The sequence below is a fragment of the Xenopus laevis genome, chromosome 7L (assembly GCF_017654675.1).
Source record: "Xenopus laevis strain J_2021 chromosome 7L, Xenopus_laevis_v10.1, whole genome shotgun sequence".
NCBI classification, from domain to species: Eukaryota; Metazoa; Chordata; class Amphibia; order Anura; family Pipidae; genus Xenopus; species Xenopus laevis.
The window spans coordinates 31,056,986-31,080,298 of NC_054383.1; the positions used below are offsets into that span (position 1 = coordinate 31,056,986).

General features: G+C 36.6%; 1 protein-coding gene across 1 annotated transcript in view; it reads right to left on the reverse strand.

The window, feature by feature from the left end:
* Window positions 1–23,313, reverse strand: part of hpse2.L (heparanase 2 (inactive) L homeolog) — a 166,840-nt gene that overhangs the window by 34,163 nt on the left and 109,364 nt on the right. Inside the window, exons 7-9 of the mRNA XM_018225283.2 lie at window positions 21,092–21,185; window positions 18,293–18,399; window positions 13,187–13,301 (exon numbers count right to left, since the gene is read on the reverse strand). Of these exons, the coding sequence (XP_018080772.1) occupies window positions 13,187–13,301; window positions 18,293–18,399; window positions 21,092–21,185 (316 nt within the window). The remainder of the gene's footprint in view (window positions 1–13,186; window positions 13,302–18,292; window positions 18,400–21,091; window positions 21,186–23,313) is intronic.

The following is a 23,313-nucleotide window of genomic DNA, read 5'->3' on the forward strand; positions in this document are numbered from 1 at the left end:
GGTCTTGCTGTTTCTTACAGTCTCTGCAGCTTTTAAAATGTTTAACAATTTTCACCTGTCCATAACTGTTTTACACTGCAGGACGCCATTAGCCAGAATGCAGGCAACTGTTTTTAAAGCTCTGCTTAAAAGTACATTTAGGAGAGTGGAATCCGAACGCAGAAAATAAATCACTTCAGTTGGCACATTTTTCTTCCAGACTCCATGCTTAAAAATAGCAGTCTTGCCATATTGATAGAAAAAGTAAACAACTATAGCGTGAAAGTACAATAAGAATATGCCATACTGCTGTGTATACATTTAAAAAGAATAACAAAAAAGCTAAGTGAAAATAAGCAGATTTGCAAGTGAGCCCGAGTCGTCTCTCTGACCACCGAAACATATTTAACTGGATGATAAAATGTAAAGCAAAGTGCAGTGGATGCCTTTTTTTCTCGCATATTTCCATTTATACGTAAGTGGCAGTATACACGTTGCTTATTTCAGCAGAGGCATTCTCCATTATGGATGTATGAACTTCACCATTTTTAGATTTGGCTGAATACTGGACCCTACTTTTGAGAATTCCAAAACAAATCTCAATACTAAGTGACAAAATCTCATTATTTGTGATAACAACTTTGCCACCTCTGTCTGTCCATTGCTTTAAAGTCACATGGCATCTGAGGGCTGGTTTATTAAAATTACTGCAAAAATCAATACATTTTTATTTCTATAAAGGTCATGGCGAAAAAAATGCAGCAAGGGCATTAAATATCTCAGCAGTTGTGATATTGACCAACACACTCATTTATTTTACAACATTGAGAATGACCGACAATGGCCTGGTCAAAGCACAAAGCCCAGTCCAACTGAGTATCTGTGAGATTATTTGAAACTGAAATGGACAAGCATCATCCAACTATCCTAAACAATCTGACTACATAAATGAGCCAAAACAAACCAGAACAAACATAACCCAGACATTATTTATAACATTATTGCTGCAAAAAGTGGCTTTACAGAATATTAAAGAGTGGAGATTTAATACTTATACAAATACTTATATACTACTACTAACATAATACTTACATTATATAAATTACTTATATAAATACTTGTACAAATTTCATATTCAAGCTTTTTTTTTTAAAAAAATTTTCTTTAAAAGTTTAGTACCTCCTGTTGAGTTTAATGGATGTTGTTAACAGACCAATTGAACTCTATAGGAGAGTGGATAGCAATATAGGACGATAGCCCTTTGTACCATATTGTGCCATATTGACAACACACTCAGTTTCTGCCAACTCTATTTAAAGAGTAAGTGCTCACCTCTTTTTCTATCTATAAATATATATTTCTAATACATGAGTGCACACCGTAGATCTCATACCTTACCATAAGTAAATTTTGATATACAGTATTAATAGAAAAGAAGCACTAAAAGTTCTTAATCAAAAGGCAAAAATACAAATGTATTAGGCTGTTGTTTTGGTTCTCCCTCCTTTCCCAAGCCCAACAAAGAATATTTGCTTTCAGATGGGCCCCCTTTTAACTCGCAACTTATGAAACATAATCATAATTGTCACCTTCCTGAAGTTCAGTGGATAGGTTACAGTATATAAGCATTTATCTTTAGTTTGTACCATGCCCCCCTCAGCAGGAACAGCCACACCAATGTCTCCTGGCACCTTAATATGAGTAAGATTTATGATTTTTAGCCATGTCCTCAAGGAATATTGTTGATCAAACATGGGCAAACATGGCAAATATTTTTGCAGATAGTATGCACAGTATGCTTGCTGTGCATACTACAGTGCAGGAGATTTGGGACCATTCAGTAGGAGCCCGGGACTGCGGGCTAAGCTGTCAAAATTTGGATTGTCCCACGAAAAATGGGACAGTTGGGAGGTATGCTATTTTTCCCAGGTAGACACATAGAAAATTCAATAGGCTACAAGACAATATGCTACAGTGTATATGAGAATAATTTGAAGGTGTTTCTATTTCTCCAGTGTTCCTCTGCTTATGTGCTTTAACTCCAGGGGATTTTTGTTTAACAATGGAACCCCTAAGTCATCCCATAAGTGGAAAAGCAACTGTTTTATTTCTCCTCCAATACCATGGTAAAGTGAGAACAGACTGCTGTAATGGTTAGTGCCAGACAGGCATGGGATTTTATTTTATGTTTTGCTTGGTGATGCCTTAAAATAAAAGTGAATGTGGACTTGCTGAACCCAACTGACTGGAAAAGGGCCTACTTTATTGCAGGTCTTCTTACCCAGTAGTCCAAATAGAAGTAAGAAGGTGGTCAGTAAGAATTTCAAACAAATGAAGTCCAATTCCTAAAAGCTCATTTGCAGTAATTCTGCTGGAGATCCTTTTCCTTCCTTTTGGTTCTTACCCAGTAAAATTCCATATAAAGAAAATTTCTCAGAATCTGAGCAAAATTTTTTCTCATCGCTTTATTTTAATTTATTAGAGTAGATAAAAGATGAAAAGAATGTATCACTAAAACAGTATTTATAGAGGCTCCACTCACAGGACTTACGAATGAAGAAAAAGGTTTTTATTTGACACAAACAACTAAGTATATATATATATATATATATATATATATATATATATATATATATATATATATATATACACCAACGAAACAGATCCATCTTGAGAAAGGCTCTAGAGGGGAGCCTTGGCTGGTGTTTTACCGGTCAGGCCGGTAAAATACCGGCCGGGTGGCAACACTAGTCTCGTCTCTTACTCTCTTTTCCGGTCGTGGCAAAAACTGCTCGTGCTTTCGCGCATGTGTACACGCACAGCAGGGGGGGTGGCCTGAGGCAGAGCTCCCGTGGGCACTGGGCCTCCCAGTCCGACACTGACCATCGGTTACTTCCCAGGTGCAAATTTGCCCAGTGTTTATAAATGATCACTAATCTATTGTACACAATTGTTAATGACCAACAATGGCCTAGTCAAAGCTCCGATGTCAATCCAGCTAGGAATCTGTGCAAAAATATAAAAACCTAGGTGGACAAGCATCATCCAACAACCAAGAACATCCCTATTAGATAAAAGGACCAAGAACAGCATGCAAAGCTAGAACAAACTTACCCCAACAGGCACTGCAGAATATTAAATGCGGATTTGGTACTTTGGAATTTTTCAAAGTTTATTATATCCCGATGCTGCAAAATGCGCAAATCTGCAAATACGCCATCTCAAACCTGTCAAGGTCATGTATAGTCAATGGGAGAGGCAACTATCTAGATTTGAAGTTATCTTGGCCTGCGCTGGGTTTAGTTCGAAAATCCGCCTTTTTTAGGGTTTTCGGGCAAAAGCCAGAAAAATTCTGGATTTCAATTGATTTTTATCGAGTTTTTATGCGATCTGATTAATTCAGGTTATTTTATTAATAAACAAGGTCAAATCGAGCATGGGAGTTTGGTTGTGGTTTTTGAAATAAAAAATGAGATAAATTTGGATTTTAGTAAATAACCCCCTAAGTTTATGTCAACCCTGCCTGTTGCCTTCAGATAAACAAGCTAATGTGTCTTGGTTTCAATCCCTAGTTCAACTGTTAGTACTTAACTTGCATTTCAGATTCAGGTTTGAGCACAGATGTGTATCTTTTTTACATGCAACATGATGCATTTTCATGCATTTGATACACATTTAAAATATATGAAAATGGTAATTGATTCAACTATACCCTGCCTGGCTGTCCCCACAAATAACCAAGGGTTTCTTGTGTGTATGGCTGCATAGGGGCTTCTGAAGTTAGTTTTGATTACTGTGGCACATCAGCTAAATTACATTTGAGCTGCATAAAGGAGAGCTGTGTGCACCTCAAATCTTGAGTAATAATCAACATATTCTATAATAAAAATTAATCATATGTGTATTTTATTGTGTGCATTCAGTTAGTCAATGTTGTCACAATAGTTTTAACCCCTTAATTTCAATATACTGAAATAGCTGCACATACATGAATATTAAATACAAACCTATTTACAGCCTGATTCTCTCTTTTGCTAAAGGAGTCAGTTAACGTGGAACTCGCAAACATATTACATTCAGGAGGATTCTTGGTACATCTTAACATCATTACATTAGCCTTGGAAGTGTGAACACATAATAAATCTGCTGTAAAGAGGCAGGCTCAGCTGGAAATAAATCCGCACAATACATAGTACTTCTCACTTCCTGACCCTGGGTCACACCACAAAATATCTGTTGACATTTTCAGCATCACTGTTTCCCTCTCTGATACTTCATGTGCCTCAGCTGTTCATTTTCTTTTCTCGAGATGAAGAGTTACACTTTATCTCATGTTTTTCTAACGTTTCAGAGGTAACAATCTACATCTGCTTTCAACATGTTCCTCTTGACATTAACTAATGTCTCCTATTAGCATTTAAAGAGACCAATCTGGGGCAAGTTTTTTCCAAGCCAAGTTCAAACAAGCCACAAGGAGAAGTACATTCTGCTTTGCGTACCAAGAATAGTTTGTCTATTGTGAAGCCAAAATGCTGCAGAACTTGCCAGGGAAATACATGGTGTTTTGTCTCTTGCCATAACATTGGCATACAGAAAGGAAATAAGAGTATTAGGGGCAGATTTACTAAAGGGGGAAGTGGCAAACGCTGGCAACAATTCGGCAGCGTTACCCCTCACAGGGACATCACCGATTTACTAACGGGCGCAGGAGCCAATTCGCTAGCAAAAGAGATAGGCGCTAGCGCTCATTCGCATTCTATCATCAGGCGACAATTCGCTCTGGCGAATGGACGTAACGTTGCAAATTCACTAAAATGCGGATTTTACTGAACGTTACCTAGTTCGCCATACTTGCCTTAGCCAGCTCAGACCAGGTGAAGCGCACTGGAATGCATAGATCTCCCTTACTTACTTACATCATATTCGTTAGTTTAAAAAGCATCAAAGTTTAAAAAGCGCTGGCGTCTTTTCCTTTTTTCAGACTGATAGCCTGCAATAGTCCTTAAAAATTTATTTTGGGGAACTGGTTTCCCCCATACATTTTCTAACATATGGAACATTAATTATACAGTAAGATCTTGTGTAGAGCACTATAACAACTCTATTGTCTTTATTTAGGTTCCCTGGACATGTGTAATTAACAGTGGAAATGTAATGTAATGTAAAGACGTCCATACAACTTTAAATTTCCGACAGTATGTAAATTAACCTGAGCGCGAGACCTCTAGTAAATTTGCCCTAGGCAGAAATGAACGCTAGCGCATCTTCTCTTTGAATTGCTTGCATAAGCAAAGTACCGCTAGCAAAAAGGTGCCAGCGTTCGGCGCCCACAATGAAATTCCGCATTTTAATGAATTAGTGTTGTCTGAGCAAATTATTGTGTGGCAATGGGTGCGAATGCAGGAAGGCAAAGTAATCCTAATGGATTGACCAATGATATACTGTCCTTCTAGAGAAACATCTTTTTTTTGAGAAACACTGGAGAAAACCCGTTGAACTATGCCAGTGGTTACCTTAATACACACAAGTATTATTAATTAAAGCTGACCCACCTTTCTGCACCTTTCAAAGGTGTTTGTGCTATTTCTCAAGTTCTAACTGTCGACCGGCTTTCTTTTTATTAGTTTAGAGGAGAAGTTTTGATGCCAATGATTAATGGGATATTCACACTGCATCGTATAATCATATATGATATATAAGACTGCAATATATATTTATTTCGGGGTTTTTTAAATTCTGTTTTATTGAACATTTCCAACAGATAAGTAAAAATACATAAAGAAAAAAAAGGGGTTACATTCAAGTTGTGTAATAAAGCATATGTTCTCCTTTTACTTTCCCATATTCTAGCAGAGAATCAATAATAGGAATACATTTCCAACTCCGAATGTGAAAAGAGAGAGGAGTAGATTTAGAAGGACAACCGAATGAAGAATTCAAAGAGAAGAAAAACAAACAAAAAAGAATAAGAAAGAGGAAAAGAAGTCCTCTAGCCGATATGCAGCTTCCCACTGTAAAGTATATCATGGGTAGAAGTTCCGCAACCACTGTGTTATCTTTTATATACATGGAATAAAAATGACTGAGAAAAAACACCATCCTATTCATCCATAAAATACTACAAATGACTATATGTGCACAATATAGCTAAGCAATATATATATTTTTTTTAACCTTTATTTATAATACTCAGGATGATTGTGCAGTAAATAATCCTGGGCATATATATTTCAGTGTTCAACACCGTCCTGATATGCCTGATATGTTTGTTAATGCCACATACACAGTTCATGAATAAGACTTATGTTACAAAGGAAGATAAGTATCTGCCACTTCTGTAGAGCTAGAATTCCCTTATTTTCCAACAGGAAACAATTTTCTAGCCAGCAACCACTACCAGCTACTATCTTCCCTGCGTGACATAGTTTCAGCTGTAGAACCAAGTGGTTGTATCATAATAACCGTTTGAATCATGACTAATTCCTAATTACATTTGAGGGTTTCGAGAATTACATTAAAGTCGTAACAGAGCATTGCTCATGGGGGGAGTGAAAAACTGATAGTTGCCATAACATTTTGACTTTCAGATTGACCTTGCAGAAATGCAGTTGCACTTACCATTCAGATTACTTCCCACCGACTGCAAGATTAATGCTCTTAAAAAAAACGTACTACATATTCATAGAAACACAGATATCAAGATTTTGTTTTTGTATTCAAAAACTCCAGAAAACTGTGAAATTCAACTCATGGAGGCCCATTTATTGAAGGTAGAATTTTAGTGGTATTAGAGCTTTTTGAAACCACTTTTAGGGGCAGATTTATAAAAGGTTGAGTTGTCGATTTTTCCAGGGTATTTTTAAGTCAAAACTCAAATGTGCATGTTAAAAAAAACTTAAAATTTTCAAGATTTTTTATACCCCTAGCTGGAAATAGCTAGAATCCAAAAATACATCATCTAAAATCTGTCAAGGTCATAAGAGGTCAATGTCAGAGGTCCCTTGAACCATTTGAAGATGTTAATAGCCTTCATGATGTTCAAGTTTTTTTCAGTGGGTTTCGCTCGAAAACTCGATCAATTCAAGTGACTCGAGTTTTTTTTTTTGCCTAAAACTTGATCAGTTTTCAATTCAATTCGCTAAGTTTTTTGCATTTTAGTTTTTTCTTAGAAACCATTCAAGTTGTGAGTTCATTTGAGGTCTAAAAAAGCTCAGGAACCTCTAAAATTTAACCTTTGATAAATAATCCCCTTAAACTCTTTGGGGGGGGGGGAATGTGCAACATTCACATTGTGAACATTCACATTGCATGTAATAAAATTTTGCAATGGCGAGGCGTGTTTGCGACAAAACAATAAACAAAACTCTGGAGGTGTTAACACTAGCCTTTGCTTAGAGATGTAGGGGCCCATTTCCTTAGTGAAGGAATAGAAGAAAAAATACTTCGAATTTTGAATGGTCGAATATGGCTACTTCGACCATCAAATAGGCTACTTCGACCTTCGACTTCGAATCGAACTAAAAATCGTTCGACTATTCGACCATTTGATAGTCGAAGTACTGTCTCTTTAAAAAATACTTCGACCCCCTAGTTCGCCACCTAAAACATACCGAGGCCAATGTTAGCCTATGGGGAAGGTCCCCATAGGCTTCCTAACAATTTTCTGATTGAAGGAAAATTCGATCGAACGATTATTCCTTCAATTGTTCGATCGTAGGAATAGCGCTAATTAACCCTCGATATTCGACCCTATGTAAATCTGCCCCATAATATTCACCAGCGAATGATTTTACATTCAGAGCGTTGCTAAACATTCACAAAAACTACATTTTAAAGATCGCTTGTGATTTTTATTACAACCCCTTATTTCTAAAACCACAAATGCCAGAAAAGTTATTAAAAAAAAGTAGGAACGTAAAACAACCCTGAATGATGTTCTTAAAAATACGAATACCTGTAAATATTAAATAAATTAAAATAATATTCAAGTTTATCAGACAATTACTAATGAAACAAAATCCAAAAACCTTGAAAACTCTGAGGGGGTTACTAAAGTCCTAATTTATTTAGTCGGGCTTTTTGGGGCAAAACTAAATTTTTTTTTAAACTCGAATTTTTCAAGATTTATTAAAGCCCAATGCTGCAAAAAGCCAGAATCTGAAAATCCGCCATCTCAGACCTGCTGAGGTTGTGTATAAGTCAATGGCAAAGGTACCTTTCTTAATTTGAAGTTATTGTGGTCTGTTCTGGGTTTAGCCTGCAAATCCTATCATTTCAAGCTTTTTGGCAAAAACCTGAAAAAACCCATAAAAAACGTACAATACGATTTTTCATACTTTTTTTTACTTGAATTGATTAATTTGAGCTTTTTAAATAATAAATAAGATCAAATTGGGTATGGGAGTTTGGTTGTGGTTTTTAATTAGAATAATGAGCTTATCTGCCCGTGTGTGGGTCCTCCTGATTGATTTCAGGCCAAAAATCTGCCAGATATCAATCGGTCAAGTTTAATTTTTTTGCTGCCATCCAGGACTGCATCGGCTAGTTCATGCGGTCATGTGACCCGTCGGGGCCCATTCTCAGCATTGTAATCCATTCCATTTTTGCCAAAAGAGTGGATCTAATAGTGTATGCCAACCTTTGGGTTTCCTGCACTGCCAGTGACCCACAGTTCAGCTTAAAGGGATCCTGTCATCGGAAAACATGTTTTTTTCAAAAATAGTTAACAGTGCTACTCCAGCAGACTTCTGCACTGAAATCCATTTCTCAAAAGAGCAAACAGATTTTTTTATATTCAATTTTGAAATCTGACATGGGGCTAGACATTATGTGAATTTCCCAGCTGCCCCAGGTCATGTGACTTGTGCCTGCACTTTAGGAGAGAAATGCTTTCTGGCAGGCTGCTGTTTTTCCTTCTCAATGTAACTGAAGGAGTCTCAGTGGGACATGGATTTTTACTATTGAGTGTTCTTCTTAGATCTACCAGGCAGCTGTTATCTTGTGTTAGGGAGCTGTTATCTGGTTAAACTTCCCGTTGTTCTTTTATTTGGCTACGGGGGGGGGGCGGGGGGGTATGGAGGGGGGGAGATATCACTCCAACTTGCAGTACAGCAGTAAAGAGTTATTGAAGTTTTTAGAGCACAAGTCACATGACTTGGGGCAGCTGGGAAATTGACAATATGTCTAGCCCCATGTCAGATTTCAGAATTGAATATAAAAAAATCTGTTTGCTCTTTTGAGAAATGGATTTCAGTGCAGAATTCTGCTGGAGCAGCACTATTAACTGATTCATTTTGAAAAATGAAAGTATCCCTTTAAGCCCTATAAATGTGGCATAGCGCAGTCCAGCTATAAAAAGCTGTCAGCTTCAGCAGTTGATGGAGTTTCTTATTTTAGAGGAAAGGTGTTTCTGTGGAAAAAGCCTCAAAACGCTTGTGATAAAAGTAATAACTTTATTGGCCGGGTAGAATTATAAAGCATGTTTTTGAGACCATTTAAATCTCTTCCTCGGGCAAGTCATAACATGAAAGCTGAAGTATCTGATACTTATTTATACAGACAGCCACAATACATTACATAGATAAAGTAGGAGATTATAGTTACACAGTGTCGGTAAGACTGGATGGCAGTGCTTGATCTAATTAGAGTAAACATGTGAAGTGCAACTGTTTGATGCCAGTAGGCTCTTTTGAAGAGCTAAGAAGTCCAATAATGTCTGCATTATGAATAGTTCAAGGAGTTGTATTTTGGAGGAGGATAACATACAGTTTTCATTATGTTAAATGGTGTAACATAAACTTCCTGTCACGTTTAACTCCGTAGTGCAGTGGACCAAATTAAACAGGTTTCTACTCCCACATTTTTTTTCTCTCCCTGTATTTGGAAGTTCCCCTCTAAAACTGTGACGTGGAGGTCTATTTATCAAAGGTTGAGTTTTAGTGGTTTTATAGGTTTTTGAAACCACAACTCAACTCACTTTCTCTAAAACCTCAAATGTTAATTTAAAAATCGGAATAAAAAAAGTAGAATCGGAAAATAATGTTCCAAAAAAAAACCCACGAATACCTGTAAAACTTTTTAAAAATTCTATTTTTTCTGACAATTCCTAGCAAAAAAATCCAAAAACATCTAAAAGGCTGCAAATAGTCCAATAGGATCAGGGCAGCTCCCATTGACTTCTAAAGGACCTCGACAGCTTCTACCTGGCAAATATTTGCATTAGAGGTTTTCTTGGTTTTTACACTTAGGGGTTATCTATTAAAGGTCGCGTTTGTGAGGTTTGTGAGATTTTTTTCAACCTCCAATAAGCACACAACTCGAATATTTGCTTATTTATGAAAAAATCTGAATATAAAAAAACTTGATTGATTGCAATCGGGAAAAACATTCAAATACCTCAAATTTATCAAGTTTATCTACTAAAACACCTCAAATTTATCGAGTTTTTGAGCACAAACCAGTGTAAAACACCTAAGGCAGTAAAAATGGTTAAAGAGACCTCTGCCACTGGCGTCTACATGACCACGACAGGTTTTAGCTGGAGTATTTTCAGATTCAGACTTTTAGCAGCTTCAGGACATAATAAATCTTGAAATATTCTCTTGAAAAACTCGAACTTTTCGAGAAAACACAACTTGACCTTTAATAAATGACCTACTTAATAAATCTAGAATTTTTAGAGCTTTTAAAAAAAAATAGGAAAACCACACATTTTTAGAGATCCATGGAAAAATCGAAATTCGATTATTAGTAAATCAGCCCCTTTGAGTTCCTCCATACTAAAATAACTGGAAGAGAAATAGTGATTGACATATGTAACCCTTTTCTCTTCGCCAAAAATTTGCAAAAATCACTAGTAAGGGTTACTTTAACAATATATCTTTAAGGTTGCTGGACTACAACTCCCATCATGCTTTAACCTTTCATACAATTTTGCAGTATGCATCACAAATCTCATTACTAAGATTACTGCACAATTTGTACTTGCCAGTACAGGTATAGAATCTGTTATCCAGAATACTCTGGACTCTGAGTTTTCTGAATAAGGGGTGCCGTAATTTGCATCTCCACAATTTAAATGTAAACTGCAAAAACATTCACTATTACCATTTATAATTTCATTCCTGAACCAGTAAGTGTATTTTTTTTCAAGTTGTAATATTGGTGTGTAGGCTCTATCTTAGGTAATTTTTCCATATCATGTGCTTTCAGAAAGAGCCAGCACTCACTTTAGGATGGAACTGCTTTCTGGGATGCTGTTGGTTCTACTACTCGATGTAACTGAATGCGTCTCAGTGTGACCTGGATTTTACTATTAAGTACTGTTCTTAGATCTACCAGGCAGCTGTTATCATATGTTATGGAGCTGCTATCTCATTACCTTCCCATTGTTCTGTTGTTAGGCTGCAGGAAGGGGAAAGTGAGGGGTGATATTACTCAAATTTGCAGTACAGCAGTAAAGAGTGACTGAAGTTTATCAAAGCACATGACTAGGGGCTCCTGGGAAACTGACAATATGTCAGACTTCAAAATTTAATATTAAAAATACCCTCTTGGGCCTACACGAAGCATTGTTAGTGGATTGGCCAATACTTGCCTCATACTACAGGTTGAGCACATGAAGACGGCACTATTACTATGACTAAGTCAAATATGCGCTTCTATGTTCAATACAAAGGTTTATTGATAACACACAGTAATGTTTATAACAATGCCTGCAAATTTCACTGTGCCAATCTAAGATGATGTATCTGCACCACTTATACATGTGCTATTGTTATGTTTATAAGAATTTCTTTTTCTTTTATGAAAATAAAATTTTCAAATAATAATAAAAAAAAAAAAAAATCTGTTTGCTTTTTTGCAAAGTGGATTGCATGACTTGGGGCTCCTGGGAAACTGGCAATATGTCTAGGCCCATGTCAGACTTCAAAATTAAATATAAAATAAAAAAAATATATAAAATATAAAAATAATATTTAAAATTTTAAAAAATCTGTTTCCTTTTTTGCAAAATGGATTGCAGTGCAGAAGTCTTTTGGAACAGCACTATTAACTGTTGCGTTTTGAAACAAAACATGTTTGCCCATAACAGTATCCCTTTAAACATTGAATAAACCCAATCGTTTTGTTTTGCCTCCAATCAGGGTCGGACTGGGGGGCCCGGGGCCCACCGTGACTACTGTCCAGGGCCCCTTCCGACCCCCCGACCCCCTACGATGATGCGCCAAGTATGCATGCGCAAAGTCGCTGCTCGGCGTGCATGTGTGTAGGCGTAGCTCAGTGAATCAGTGCAAGGTGCCGTGCGCATGCGCAGATGGCGCTGCGCGGCACATAGAAAAATATCAGATACGATCGGGACAGAGGACTTGCCCGGCGGGGGCCCATTAAGGGTCGCGGCCCACCGTGTTATTTTTCGGTATCCCGCCGGGCCAGTCCGACACTGCCTTCAATAATATAATATAATAATATAATAATTATATCTTAGTTTGGATCAAGTAGAAGGCAAGTACAAGGTATTGTTTTATTAATACAGAGGAAAAGGAAATCAGTTAAAAAATGTATTTGTTTAAAATGGGAAATGGCCTTACAGTATATTGGGGGCTTTCTGGATAGGGGATTTCCAGATAACGAATCCCATACCTGTATTACACTGTAATCAGGCTTTAGAAGGGCAGACATAGTGGTATATAGGTTGGTTGGTTGTTGGGGCTAATTGTTTTGGAGGAAGAATATTAGGACTGACACTATTACTATTGTTTGTTACTCAAACCTGCACCATATATACAAATTTTCCTCCCAGCATTCTAGGGGTTATTTACCAAAACTCACATTTTTCTCATAATTTCAAACTCCACCAAACTCCCATCCATGATTTTACCTTGTTTATTAATAAAACAACTCCAAAAAAAATTTTTCCCTCTAAAAATTCTAGTTTTTCCCTTTAAAAGCCCAACCAGAAAAAATTGAGCTCTAATAAATAACCCCCTAAACGTCTTCCTAATATACACACTGCAACCCCTGTATTCTAACCTACAGCTGCTCTAGTGTGAGTGCTTAGGAACCAATTCAGTGTCCTGTGATAAGGATCTCCCAGACTAGCATCAAGCTTTTCAGAGCCTGGATTTTACCTGGAACAAAAATCATGACACCTGTGTATTTTACAGAGGCAAGAAATCATTACTGTTAATTATAATCATAAACTTACCGGCAGCGGGTTGAAATTTTGATCTATCAGATGGCTGTAGCCATGATCAAAGAATGAATGTCGGATCACAACATCAATACCTTGATTGGCTGACATTCCTAAAGTGTTCAGCCACCTATGTGAGACGGAAGAGAGGTTTCCATTAGTCATTGCAGAAAAAGATAAGCTGTTATTTTCAAAGCATATTTCATGTTTCAACACAAGTTAGGGTATTAACAGGAAATAACAGGGGACCTTCAAATCATAACTGCTGTTTGGTCTTCTATAATCCTGACAGGTATACAAATCATAGCATCAACATTAACCCAAGTGTGCCGTTTAGAGATAAACAGAGAAGTACACATTTTAGATTAAAATGGAATTTATATTCAGTGCAAGACATTCCTTAAAGGCAAACTGTAATAAGGAAAGGGCTTGTGCTAAACATACTTTTGACTGTTGTTTTTATCACATGAAATCTATGGTTTGTATACGGGTAATCTAATTATCTGCCTCGCAAGGACCAAATATGGTGTTACTTCAGTTTCCATGTTGCCCTATTTAGCTGAAGGAATGACAAAAACATATATGTTCAGTACAAGCCCTATTCATTGCACTCGTGTTGATCAAGGGGGTATATCGCTCTTTAGAATTGCAGCACAAGGCTCTCTCTCTCTCTATTAAGTTGGACTGGGGGTGGAGGGGCTCCAAAAGCTGTGTTTACTGTGAACATTAGCGTTCAAGCCAAATTGGAAGCTGTCCCTGTGTTCCATCCAAGTCTGACAGGCCACCACTAAGACAAGCCATTGGGGCTAGAGGAAGTCCAAAATTTTTCAAAACTTAAATATTATTGACTTATCATCATCATCATCATTTATTTATATAGCGCTGTCAAGGGTTATTTGCTAAAATCAGATTTTTTTTCTCATATTTTAAATTAAAAAAGCTTGACCATACTCCCATCCACGATTTTGCCTTATTCATCATTAAAATAACACAAATTTATTGGATTGGGAAAAAACTTTTTTCCCGAATCTCTCGATTTTTGAGTTTTTGCCTGAAAACCATACATTTTTCTGATTATCAGTAGGGATGGGTGAAGTTTTTCGCCTTGTTTAGGCAAAAAGATTATGTCCATAGATTTGTATGGCGTTGTGCGTCAAAAAAAAAGATGCGCGTCAAAAACATTTCGCTGCGAGACAAAATTTTCGCCGACATTTCTCCGGCGGCAAATTTTTGGCGAAATCAAAATGGGTCAAATTCGCCCATCCCTAATTATCATGACCTCAACAGGTTTGAGATGACAGATTTTTGGATTCGGGTGTTTTGCAGCGTCGAGGGCATCATAAGGATTGAAAAAAAATCTAGTTTTTTTTCACGAAAAATTGTAGTTTTTGCCCCAAAAAGCCTGACCTCAAAATTCAAGTTTTAGTAAATAACCCCCATAGTGTATTGACACAATACTGCACAACTATGTACAAAAAATAAGTATCAGGATCACTTTAAATATTATATGCTGAAGACCTCAGCCCCTCATATACTGTAGCCCATACAGTCTCTGGCTAATAGTCACATCAATTAAGGACAAAGGACAAATTAGATCAGTCATTAGCAACATGCTACCATTTAAATGTACCAATATTTTCTATGGGGAACTATCGCGAAAGTAAAAATTTAATATAAGTTTCCTCATATTGAAGTAAAAAACTTTCTAAATACAATCAATTAAAAATTCTGCATTGTTTCTGAAATAATCAAGTTTATATTCACGATTCCTCTCTCAGCATCTGTTTCTCTTCATTCTGTCTTCAGGCAGCAGTTGGGTGTTCAATATATCTTATAGGAGGGCTTCCTTTCCTGGCAGATTAATTAGAGCTCACTCAAATAACTGATTCCAGTAAAAATAAAATCTAACCAAATAACTGCCTTTTGCACAAATTTTGCATGTAGAGAGACAGGATTTCTGGTGATTTTAATAGAGTGAGCTCTAATAAATCTTCTAAGCAAAAGGAGCCCCCCTATAAGATATATTGGATCATTCTTCTGACACCCAAATTCTGCATGACAACAGAATGAAGAGAAACAGATGCTGAGAGAGGAATAGGGAACATAAACTTTATTATTTCAGAAACGGTACAGAATTTTTAATTGATTGTATTTAAAAAGGTTCTTATTTCAGTATGCTGAAGCTGATATAAAATTTTCATTTTCGTGATAGATCCCCTTCAACCGATTCTCTATTATACCATATATTCATGTACCATATAACATAATGTAAATACCATACATAAAAGTCATTAGAGTCTCTGGGCAAGCTGGGGCCACAGAGGAATCCTTTGATGGACCCATACTGTGCCAGGCCTCTGGGATGGACAGCTGGGTCAGCAGATGCATTACTTGACTATATCACTGCCGCTATCCTTACACTCACAGCAACTAAGCTGACTTAACTTGCTTTGCATCAAAAGGAAAATGGGGTTGCTGGTGTCTTCTGCATAGTGATGAGCGAATGGCATGGCATGTATGGATCAGTGAATATTTTCTTGAAACTGCTGCAATATTTCCAGTGATATATGTGATAACAAAACACCCATAGACACTAATATATTTTGTGCAGAAAAAATAAGTTTATAAAAAAAAAAAATGCCCGTAGGAAAAAGTCACCACTAAAAAACTTGGCATGGACGTTGCCTCAAAAAAAAAACCCCCATCAACTTCATTGCGCTTTGCACATTTTCCAACAAAGAAAAACAGGACAGATTCACTTATCCCTACAGGTATGGGATCAGTTGTCCAGAAACCCATTATCCAGAAAGCTCTGAATTATGGGAAGGCCGTCTTCCATAGACTCCATTTTATCTAAATAATCAATTTTTTTTAAATGATTTTCTTTTTCTCTGTAATAATAAAACAGTACCTTGTACTTAATCCCAACTAAAATATAATCCTTATTGGAAGCCATATTGGGTCTATTTAATGTTTACATGATTTTCTAGTAAGGTTCGAAGATCAGTTATCTGGAAAATCCCAGGTTCTGAGCATTCTGTATTACAGGTCCCATACTTGTAAGTATACATTATTCATATGCATCTTTTGACTATTTGCATATTAATCATCACTTGTGATATATTCAGATCTTATTTCAATAAACAGACAATTAGTGAAAAAACAGACGCCGGCGTCAAAGAAACAGACGCCGGCGTCAAAAAAGAGACGCCGGCGCAGTTTCGCAAATTTTTTGCCGTTTCGCAAATTTTGCACAAAATTAATGAATTTTTTTGGCGAAGTGAAACGGCGCAAATTCGCCCATCACTACATACAATACAAAAGGTCCTTGTCTTGTACAAATCAGCCATCATAATGAAACAGCAATAGGTATGTCTATTGTTAACTTACAATATTTTATACTATTTAACAAAATAGTCAGTGTTTAATTTCCTTTTATTTCAAATATACAGGGATAACCATATAGCAAGATGCAAAAGATACTTACTGGAAACTATTGTACCTTAAAGTCGCACTTTCAGACTAATGGGAACTTGTTCAAATTACCTCCCGTGGTATCAATTTAGCAGCACAAACATGCTCGCGGAGGTGTTATGTATAATTTTCTGCTAATAAAGGGCTCTTAAAGCTTGTGATCAACAGAAATTGTAGGTGCCTAGAGGCGATTATCAAGTAGTTGCTATGAACTTCGATTTAACTGCAAGTCTCTAATCTTTTTCTCAGTTTTCCCCTTTACAGTGTTACGGATGCCAAATGTCATGCTTTATAGCTTAGTTAAAGGTAAATTGGACAAATCTGGCAACCAATTGCCCTTTCCCCACTCCACTTTTTTAAAGAACATAAAGGAAAGTGTTCTCTTGATACCTTTGATATCGTTCTTTATATTTTATGCGGTCAAGCTCATTAATAAATACCAAGTATAATTATTTAAAAGCAGCACCAGAAAACCCATAAACAGCTGCATTGCCATAAAACAGTCCAGATGCTGAAAAATTATTTATAGCACATATTTACGGTGAGGTATACATATGTCGTCAACATTTATATATTTCAGTAAGGTTAATGGTTTTATGTTTGGTGAAGAACTTACGAACAGCAATGATATGATAAGCAAAAGGCTGTAACAAAGCAACGTTAGTTTAGTAATTGCCATTGGAGCCCATATTGCTTTTGCACATGTGCTGCAGCTGCAGGGCTCAGACAGAGGGGGAGATATTTCCTTATAGTTATATGGACCACTTCCCAGTGCAGATACGGTGTAAACTTTTTAGCCCACAGATGTTACTCAATTCCTCTTGCCAAAATATTGCATTTTTATTCTTGATGATTTAATTAAAAAAATACCTTCTACCAATAAAGAGGGCTTTGTTGCCTTTAGGGCAGAGACACACGTGGAGATTCGGCGAGATTAGTCGCCCAGCGACAAATCGCCTCTTCTTCAGGAATCTAAATTGCCGGTGGGATGACACTCAGAGTGCTTTGTTTTCCGAAGTTACTCAAAAAATTCCTCACGAGGAAACTTCGGAAAATGAATCGCTCCAAGTGCCATCACACCGGTAATTTAGATTCTAGCCGGCAGGAAGGCAGTTCAGGGAGATTAGTCGCCCGAAGAAGAGGCAATTTGTCTCATGACATGTGCTCTGATAAACTTCAATCACTCTTTACGGCTGTACTGCAAGTTAGAGTGATATCACCCCCTCCCTTCCCCCCCCCCAGCAGCCAAACAAAAGAACAATGGGAAGATAACACAAGATAACAGCTGCCTGGTAGATCTAAGAACAACACTCAATAGTAAAAACCCACTGAGACACATTCAGTTACATTGAGAAGGAAAAACAGCAGCCTGCCAGAAAGCATTTCTCTCCTGAAGTGCAGGCACAAGTCACATGAGATGGGGCAGCTGGGAAATTGACAATATGTCTAGCCCAATGTCAGATCTCAAAATTGAATATAAAAAAACCTGTTTGCTCTTTTGAGAAATGGATTTCAGTGCAGAATTCTGCTGGAGTAGCACTATTAACTGATTAATTTTGAAAAAAAATTTTTTTCCCATGACAGTATCCCTTTAACAATACAACAGCCCAACAACAACAGGAGACACTTGTTAGAAAAGAAACTTACAAGAATCCAGCAGCATATGTGTCTGAGAAGTTATTAGTGCCTCTAGTCCGTGGTGACCCAACTCCTCCAAGCCATACCTTCTTTCCAGGGCTGTACAGATTCACCACCTATATGTCAGACCAAAAGAGAAATGTTCCAGATCAGGAGCAGACATAAATAGATCTATGCATGATGTCAGCAAAATAAACCTCAACAGTTAGAGGAAAATGATCTCTAATGCTTTGGTCTATTTGGTTTTATCTTCAACAAGGCCTGTAAAGTTCATTCAAACTGTATTTCTTTTTTTTTTACTTACATTATATTTTGTATATATTATTATTCATGATATTGCATTAAAGGGGTTGTTCACGTTAAAACTAACTTAGAGTGACACAGAAGGTGATGTTCAGACACAATTTGCAATTGGTCTTTATTTTTTTTTATTATTTGTGTTTTTTTTTAAATTATTTAGCTTCTTGCTCAAACCAGGAAGTGCATATTTATTTCCTAATCCGTCACATGAAACATTTAGGGGCAGATTTACTAAGCTCGAGTGAATGGTTCAAATGTCAAAAAGTTCGAATTTCAAAGTAAATTTTTGGGTACTTCAACCATTGAATAGGCTATATTCGACCATTCGACTTCAATTCGAACAATTTGAAGTAATCGTTCAAAAAACAATTTGACCATTCGATAATCGAAGTACTGTCTCTTTAAAAAAAAACTTCGACTTCGTACTTCGCCAAATTAAAGCTACCGAAGTGCAATGTTAGCCTATGGGGACCTTCCACAGCACTTTTCTAAGTTTTTTTTGGTCAATTAGAAATCCTTCGATCGATCACTAAAAAACGTTTGAATCGTTCAAATACGCTAAAAATCCCTCGACTTCGATATTCGAAGTCGAGGGATTTCAATTCGAGGGTTGAATTTCAAAGTTTTTTTAACTTCGAAATTCGACCCTTAGTAAATCTGCCCCTTAGTAATCATTCTGGTCCTAAATATTTGAAACGTTATCTAGCTTATTATTTCCTCTAACATGTGACCTCATTAAAGGGTAAGTAATGGCAATTATGAAGAGTTTCTTGTATACTGAAAAATAATGTACTGCTACACTGCACTTGTGCTAGGAGTTCTAGTACTTTACATAAATAAATTATTTTTATAGCAGTGGTGACTGTCAACATGGTCCTTTTGCCAGCCCAGATACGCTGATTATAAGAAGGTTTTTAATGTACAGCCTAAAGGAACAGTAACACCAAAAAATTAAGTGTTTTAAAGGAAAGACAATATAATATATTCTTGCATGTAGTGGTAAAACCGGTGAATTTGCTTCAGTAACTCTTCAATAGCTTATTTAAACAAGCTGCTATGTAGCTATAGGGGCAGCTATTTAAAGCTTAAAAAAGGAGAAAAGGCACAGGATACACAGCAGATAACAGATAAGCTCTGCAATACACAGTGGGATTCTTTAGCACTTATCTTTTATCTTAAAAAACGTAAGCCAACTTTTTATTATAAAGCATATTTAGCTTTCTGGTGCTTTTTTTTGAAAAACGGAATGTTAGAACAAAAGTGATGCCTTTCTCCAGATCCCAAGGAAATCAAAAGGCTCTGTGGAACACTGGGAGAACCCTTGTGAATGGTGCTAAATAGTTTATTAAATTGAAGCAATTAAAATCTCCTCATTAAATACTGAGATTCCCTATGGTCTTCCTCTATTAATTTTACCCAGAGGCTTAATTGTCCTGTTATAAGGTTTAAAACAAAACAACGATTTATTGGTTTGTAGAAAAAGAACACAAGGCTGCTCTAATACTTTTCCATCTTCAAGACAAGGAGTTGTAGCTCTGCTGCTAGAAATACAGTGACCCCCAATGCACCAATAAAGCAGTCATTTACTTACCCCAACACATTTGCTGGCCAAAAAAAAATCCCATTCATTAAAGGTACATGCATCACATGCACTCCTTTCTTATTTAGATTGTTGTGCTAAGCACCAATACCTTCCTCCTGCCCCAGTCCAACACTGGACTCCAGGATTGCCACAGCAGCCTGCATTAATAGCCGCAGAACATGAGGCAAGAGTATTTGGCATCCACATTACTCTCACTAGAGCATTTTCAATGCAACTCCCTGGCAACTGCAGTGACACTTGGATTCTGGGTTAAAATGCTGCTTTTTGTGTAAGCATGGGGCAAATTTGCCCATGGGCAGTAACCCATGGCAACCAATCAAAGTGATGCATTCATTGTTTTACCTGCAGCTGGCTGAAGAAAGCCAATCACTGATTGGTCGCTGTGGGATACTGCCCATGGACAAATTTTCCCAGTCTTGATAAATAAGCTACAGTGATTGCTTTTGAAAGTACACTTTACACATTCTGTCTGATGTAAGGAAACAACTCCTTAAATGTTTTGCTATGGCTTCCTCAAGGCAATTCTGTCATTCCTAAGCATTAGCATTAAACCTAATACTTTCAGCAATGTTTGAAAGATTACCGTAAATATTTAGGCTAATCCTACATTTGTTTTATTTTATCATGTAAAAAATATAACTAAAAAAGACAAGTTTTAGTTGGTATGTGCCATTTAAGTGCAACTTTCCTCTACTGCTTTCATTTTGATACGTACACACACCTTATATAAGCATTTTGTTTTCTCTTTTGGTTACGTCCCTAGCAAAAATGTAAATAATCCAAAATAATTACAAGAATTTAATACAGAGTAATTCACATAGAAAAATGAGTATTATATTGGTGACCCATTCTGCAAAAGGAGACATCCTTGTATTGTCACACTTAAATCACATTACTCCACTCACTTTCTGAATCTTTCTGATTTGATCAGAAAGAGTGTCCAGCAGTCGAGTTTTCATGAAATCCATCACTTTGCTCACTCTTCCATCAATATAGTAGCTAGAAATTAAAAGGAATTAAAATGAATTACAAATGTTTTAAAATTAAATATTTCAATTGTGTTTATAGTATTATTACAGAAAATCATAGGTCTTTTTACTGTTCTATTATATCACACAAGAATAATCTTATAACCTGTAAAATACATCCATCCAATGATTGTCACATGATTCATTGAAGCTTATAAAAATAAGGTATACTAGTTTAACATAACTGGAAATTTTTAGGGGGTTATTTACTAAACTCGATTTTTTTTTTCTGGTCGAGGTTTTTTAGAGAAGAAAAACTCACATTTTTCGAGATCTATTATACCCTGAAGCTGAAAAAACAATCAGATTCGAAAATCAGTCATCTCATGCCTGACGAAGTCATGTATAAGTCAATGGCAGATGTCTATATCCCAATTTGAAGATATAGTGGTCTGCGCTTGGTTTAGCACGATTCTTTGAGAAATTCAGGGTTTTTCAAGCAATAACCCGAAACAAATTGAGCGATTTGGGACTAAAGTCCGAAACAATTTGTATGATTCGAGTTTTTTCCCCAACCCGACTTTTTCAAGTTATTTTTTTGATAAATAAGATAAAATTGTGGATGGGAATTTGGTCAAGCTTGGTTTATTAAAAAAATGTGATAAATTCGAGTTTTAGTAAATAACGTTAATTACAAAGTCATATTTTCAACTGCCGATTGCTTTGCTGCATTAGAGAGCATTCCGGATAAAGGGTTTGCAGATAATACATCCCACACCTGTATGTGTTAGTTACACCACTTTATTGCAAATGCTTTTCACTAGTTTTTAAATGATGTGTAACCTTACAGCCATTTGCATTCCACAACCCAAACATTACAAGAGAGAGTGTAATGGATAACTTTAGTTACAAATAAATATGGTGTAATAGGCATTGTTACCAGTTATATATGTACATATATATATATAGTTACAGCTTAGCAGTAGCTCAACTGTAGGACAATTTTAAACTGCAAGGAATGCAATTAAACATTTTTAAAGGAGAAGGAATAATATTTTACAATTGGGTTCCAAAATTTGGTTTTCAAATTACCCCAGGCAGATCCATGCGCAGTAAAGTGAAATAGACGATTTTTCGTTAAAGTTCGGCTTTTCGCTCTACTGCACATGTGCAGCCGCGAGAAGACTTGAAGAAGCAGGAAGAGGATCGCTCCATGGTGCCTAACTTTTGGCAACCCCAATGGTAAAATGGTATTCGTTCTCCTTTAAAGTAAAACTATTTATTTATCCAAATTCCTGATGTTTCCGAAATTACTTAGAGAGGGTACAGAGAAAGGCAACTAAGCTGGTAAAATGTATGGAAAATCTTAGCTACGAGGAAAGACTGGCCAAATTGGGAATGGTCACGCTGGAGAAGAGGCATTTAAGGGGTGATATGATGACTATGTATAAATATATAAGGGGATCATATAACAATCTCTCTAATGCTTTATTTACCAGTAGGTCTTTCCAGCTGACACGAGGTCACCCATTCCGATTAGAAGAAAAGAGGTTCCGCCTAAATATTCGGAAGGGATTTTTTACAGTGAGAGTTCTGAAGATGTGGAATTCTCTCCCTGAATCAGTTGTACAGGCTGATACATTAGATAGCTTTAAGAAGGGGTTGGATTGCTTTTTAGCAAGTGAGGGAATACAGGGTTATGGGAAATAGCTCATAGTCCAAGTTGATCCACGGACTGGTCCAATTAACATTTTGGCGTCAGGAAGGAATTTTTCCCCCCTCTGAGGCAAATTGGAGAGGCTTTAGATGGGTTTTTTGCCTTCCTCTGGATCAACTAGCAGTTAGGCAGGTTAAAACAGAGTTTAAAGGTTGAACTTGATGGACTTTTTTCAACCTAACTTACTGTGTTAGCTAGGCATATAACATGTGGAAATAAACTCTCTTATGCTTTATTTACCAGTAGGTCTTTCCAGCTGACAGAAAATAATTGTGTAAAAGTGTAAAAGTAAAAATAATTCACAAGAGAAATGTGGCTTCTAAAAACTGAAAACCTGACATGTCTGATTTATATTTTGGCCTGATTATTTTAAGTAACCAATGAATAAAAAAATAGAGTAGCGCAAAATCTATTCTAAATTCAAAGTGGCTTGGTTAATACA